Source organism: Borostomias antarcticus (genome assembly GCF_949987555.1).
Source record: "Borostomias antarcticus genome assembly, chromosome: 36".
Lineage (NCBI taxonomy): Eukaryota > Metazoa > Chordata > Actinopteri > Stomiiformes > Stomiidae > Borostomias > Borostomias antarcticus.
This window is the reverse complement of record NC_140269.1, coordinates 1,202,860-1,207,859: the sequence shown is the minus strand read 5'-3', so window position 1 is coordinate 1,207,859 and position 5,000 is coordinate 1,202,860. Positions and strand designations below refer to the sequence as shown.

The 5,000-nt window shown below is 46.3% G+C and overlaps 1 protein-coding gene across 1 annotated transcript in view; it reads right to left on the bottom strand.

The window, feature by feature from the left end:
- Nucleotides 1–4,413: 4,413 nt before the first annotated feature.
- The window catches only part of LOC311328004 (CUB and sushi domain-containing protein 3-like), a gene marked incomplete at its 3' end in the record, with an annotated part of 605,137 nt that continues 604,550 nt past the window's right edge, over nucleotides 4,414–5,000 (bottom strand). Inside the window, 1 exon segment of the mRNA XM_084461116.1 lies at nucleotides 4,414–4,573. Coding sequence (XP_084317242.1) covers nucleotides 4,414–4,573 — 160 coding nt within the window.

Below are 5,000 nucleotides of genomic sequence, written 5' to 3'. Positions count from 1 at the left end.
GTAACAAGAACCCCTGTCAGGCTAAAACAATGTCTTTATTTTTATATCAAAACTTACGACTTTAATATCACTGACATTTTTAGCATAAGTTAGTGGGAGTTTAATATAGCGAAAATTGGCATCCCGTCTAGCACAGACTGGGTTTGACAAAGCTATAGCTAATAGCCCATCGGCTAGTATTCATTGCGGACACTAACGGTCGTTAGTTGTGAGCGCGTGATGTCCCATTCAATTAAATCTCTGATGGGCAGCTAATGTATGATAATGTAATAGCTGCTGCTATCCTAATGATACAGGATGATAGAAGCCATCTTAACAGTTCGCTAGCTAGCCAGCTTATATCACCAGTTGATAATTTGCCACAATGGAAAGACAAGTGATGTTAGTTTAGGTAACGTTAGCTAGCACCAACCTAGCTGGTTTTCATGTTGCTAATGCCAACGTTAGCTACTTAGTTTACCAGTAACTAGCTAACCTAGCTAACGCTAACGTTATTTACAGTTGCTGAGAAAAAGCTCCTGATATCCCTCATCCTCTTCAGAGGGGGAGGCATTGTGGTGGATGTAGCCTACCTAAATGGCTGTCAGAATCACAACTGTGGCTTGCTGTCAGCGTCTATCTGTAAGACTGTTGGTCTTCAGATCCAGCGAAAATTTGAAAAATGCAATGATCTATCTTAGCCAAATGAGCCAATCAAACGTGAGTCTAAAAAATATAAAAAGAATACTGGGATGGCACATTCACAGTGGAGGAAAGGGGTAGGCTAACGGTCTAATATCTATAATGCAAAATAATTGGTACAGTCAAGGTTGCTTAAAAGCTGGTAGGGACAATTTGGGCCTCCCAAAATGTTGGTAGGGACATGTCCCGACCGTCCATACGCAAACCTACGCCCTTGGCGTCTGGTGAAACAAACAGGCAGCCACTGTATTGGTGCAATATATATATATAAAGGATTTATACTGTATATATATTTATATGTTGGGTTTTCTTCACCTCCTTCCAGAGCCTCTGCTCCATGGGCATCTTTCATCCATCCACTCTTTACAATCTGCCTGTCCTGAACACTGCTGCCACCTTCACGCACACACGCACACACACACACGCGCACCACATAGCTGACGCCACACAAAGCAGGTGTTTGGGTGTGTGTGTGTGTGTGTGTGGTAAATGGAATGTAGCCTATTCATGTAGCGGACGTGGGTTAGATGACGCAACATTATTCTGTTGCTCTCAACCGTCTCCGTCAGTGATGGCGGCCGGCGCTGTCCTGTGTGAATCCTGTAAATCAGTAGCTCACCGGTGGAACAGCCCAGCCGCCAGTCACAGCACAGTAACGACTCCGTGGTTGACAGACAGCTGGGGATGTTTACACACGGAGGCCTCTGCGCGCGTGTGTGTGTGTGTGTGTACCTCATGTTGGAAACGATGTTAAACATTAGGCAGGGGAGCTATCCATGTGGAATCTAGTAGAGCCGGAGGGCAGCGACGGTCCCGGCAGACAAAGGTAATATGAAACAGCTCCATATCTGAGGGCTCGGGCGGTGAGTCACTCTCTGAGTGGAGGTAGGCTGCCATGTACACAGTATAGAGAGAAGGAAAGGACAACACTTTAGAAAAGCAATTAGCCTTTTTTAATCTTACATTGCATTGAAAATGTACATAATAGATTCATACATTTTACAAATAATTTGTTCATAAAAATATATTTCTTTACAAAAAAAACATTGTTTTTCCATATTTTTTGTACTCTTTTTTGTGGTATATATTTTCAATGCATTAACATAGGAGGAGTCCCAGCTGCAAGTGTTTCTACGTCCTTTTGAAAGAGTTCCTTCCTAGAATCATATGGGGTCTTATTGCAGTCATTTATAGGAAAAGCTAGGTGGCAAAATAGACTGAAATGCTATAAAACACATGGCCCCTTAGGTGAGGAGTGGGGGGAGATGACATGTGTGTGTGTGTGTGTGTGTGTGTGTGTGTGTGTGTGTGTGTGTGAAGGTGGTGGTGGGGGGGGGGGGGGGCGCACAGGAGAGACAGGAGCAACAGACCTGGGTCACATGGTTTTTGGTAGGCACTGTCAGAACGAGCCACAAACAACATCATCATCAACAACAACAACAACATCAACAGCAACAACATCAACGACAACTGAGGAAGTCAATGAAACCAATAAACCACAAAACGTCACCATGGCTGATTCATGAGGATGCACAGTGTAAATTAACATAGGCATACAAACTCTGGAAAGACTTCTCATTGGTATAAGTTTGGTGATGATGTCAGCGCTGAGGACCTTAAGGGCCAATGGGGTGAGAGGGAGTGCCAGAAAAGTTTGACCAGTATTCAAATTTATTGCAGCTTATTTCAACACGGTTTCATCACTCCTTTTCATTGGATGAAAACAGCAGAAGAGAATATATCTTTATTTATGACAGAGGAGAATTATTTATCTGAAATGCAAAGTATTATTTTTGTCTTCAAGAGAGCTGTCCGCTCTAAGTCTAAAGGTTGACCTGAAATATGACTGAATGGAAACGTTTGTTTGTGTGTGATTGTGTGTCTATCAAGCTAATATGCACAAGGTTTATGTTCATGTTTTTAATATTGATGACTCATTATAACACTATGTTTAGCAGACTTGTGGATCCTCTTACTGACTTGTGAGAGTGGAGAGAGAGAGGAGGAGAGAGAAAGAGTGAGAGAGTTTAAGAGAGAGAGAGAGAGAGAGAGAGAGAGACGGCTGTAGTTAAGGAATGATAATCTAGATAGTGTGAAACTCTCGTAAAGGCGTGAAACACGGCCTTGTGAATGAACCATTTCGCTGAGAGCTAATTTCACGGGCGCGTCGCGTCACAATGACTGTCAGTTTAAGCAGCATGGGGCTCCCCTCGCCGCGCAAACGGGCATGTGAAAACATGGCTGACAGCTCGTGACGGTGCGTCCTATAAAGGCCACGCCCTCTCGAGGCCGCACTCTTAACACGGATTGCGCCCTGATGCTCCGTAATGGAACATGTCTGACTCAACAACAGCAGGTGGGGTAGGACTACACAGCACCTCCAACAGGACAGCAGGTGGGGTAGGACTACAGAGCACCTCCAACAGGACAGCAGGTGGAGCTTAAGGAGGTGGAGCGGAGTATGTTTGTGTGTGTGTGTGTGTGTGTGTGTGTGTGTGTAGGTGTAAGGGAGTGAGGGGGGTTGATACTATCCAAACCGCTGTTACATAAAAAACAAAAAATGGTTTAAACCATTATACAGTAAAAAGGAGGTTGGAGGGAAACAAAAAAATACATCTGTGTGTTTGTTTAAGATGAGAACAATGATCTTTTTTGAAATATCTTTTCTTTTTAAATACATTTTATATAAACTCTTGGTATAATCTCTGTCTCCCCTGGCCTCCCTCCCAGGTGATAGTAATATAATAGCACAAAAATAGAGGCGCTGAAGCTCCCGGTGAACGCTCACGGTGAACGCTCCCGGTACAGGTCCGGTTGACGGTAGAAAAAGCTCATCGTCGCCGTAGAAGGTGAAGAAGAAGAAGAAGAAGAAGAAGAAGCACTCTCAGAGTGCAAGATAACACAGCGGGGGGAACTCTCCAGGACACACCGCCGCCGTTGCCGTGGAGACCGGGGATGTGGGCGGGGGGGGGGGGGGGTACTCGTCCGATCAGGAGGAAACGCTGTTCTCTCAGGCTCCTCCTCCTCTTAATTCCGTCATCCATCCTTCTGTCCGTCCGTACATCAATCCGTCAGTCTGTCCATCTATCTTCCTGAAGAGTGTGCTTTAAGTGTTGGAGGATTACTTCCTGTTTCCTGCCTCCATCTCCACGGGCTACGTCTGTTTTAGAAGTCTCAACAGAGTCTGCTTGTTGGTTTGTCACAGGAAGTGTTAGTCTGTCTACCTTCCTTCCTTCCTTCCTTCCTTCCTTCCTTCCTTCCTTCCTTCCTGCCTGCCTGCCTGCCTGCCTGCCTGCCTCTCTGTCTGTCTGTCTGTCTGTCTGTCTGTCTGTCTGTCTGTCTGTCTGTCTGTCTGTCTACTTGTCTGTCTGTCCGTCCGTCTGTCTACCTGCTTGTCTACCAGTCTACCTGTGTCTGCCTGTCTGTCTACCAGTCTGTCTGCACGTCTGTATAAAAGAGCCTGTAGCGATGACTCTGGGTGTTTGTAGGGGTTTGGGAGACAGAATTTTTGGCACTGGCCAGGAATGTCTACTAGCCCAGCTTCACGTCTGTTCAGCTCACGGCGTTGCAGTCTCCAAGTTAGTTTCACTAGCCCAAGGCAAAAAATCCTAGCCCCTGGCAAGCTAGCTTCTGATTAGCTAGTGGGCTAGCCTACCTTCCACCCCCATGAGAGGGGGCTGGGGGGAGGGCTGGGGCGGGGGTGGGGGTGGGGGGTGGGGCAGGGGGGTCAATCTATACCATTGTGCAAACGGTGTTGAGGTTGGGGTCAAAGCGCACAGCCTTGCCCTCCACGGCCTTGGCGGTGGTGTTGTACATGGGGTTCTCGAACGCTGCTTGGCCATTGTTGTTTTCGTGGACCGAGCAGCCGGTGTACTGCGTCTTCGGAGTCGTCCTGCAGGGGGCAGCGTGGTGAGGACAACACGAAGAAGAAGAAGAAGAAGAAGGAGAGAGAGAGAGAGAGAGAGAGAGAGAGAGAGAGAACAAGACGGAGAGGAGACAATATTACTCAACAATATTAGAACAACATGGCAGGTAATTATAAAAACAGATGAGGAAGAATCCATGTTTATCAACCGTATTAATCTACATGACATCAGCGCTTCTGATGATGAAGCCTACATGATCACTTCTCAGTGACTAAAGAGCAGAGAGAGAAGACAGATTCACTCTGACTCCTGTGGAAGATGTATTCTTATGCTTTGATACCATTGTTCTCTGCTTCATAGAGCCTAGTGAGTAGGTGGAAAAGCTGAGAGCTGCCCTGGAGGCAGATATTTGCTGTGCACTCTCAAAAACAGGACTTGGCACGCCTAACTGGA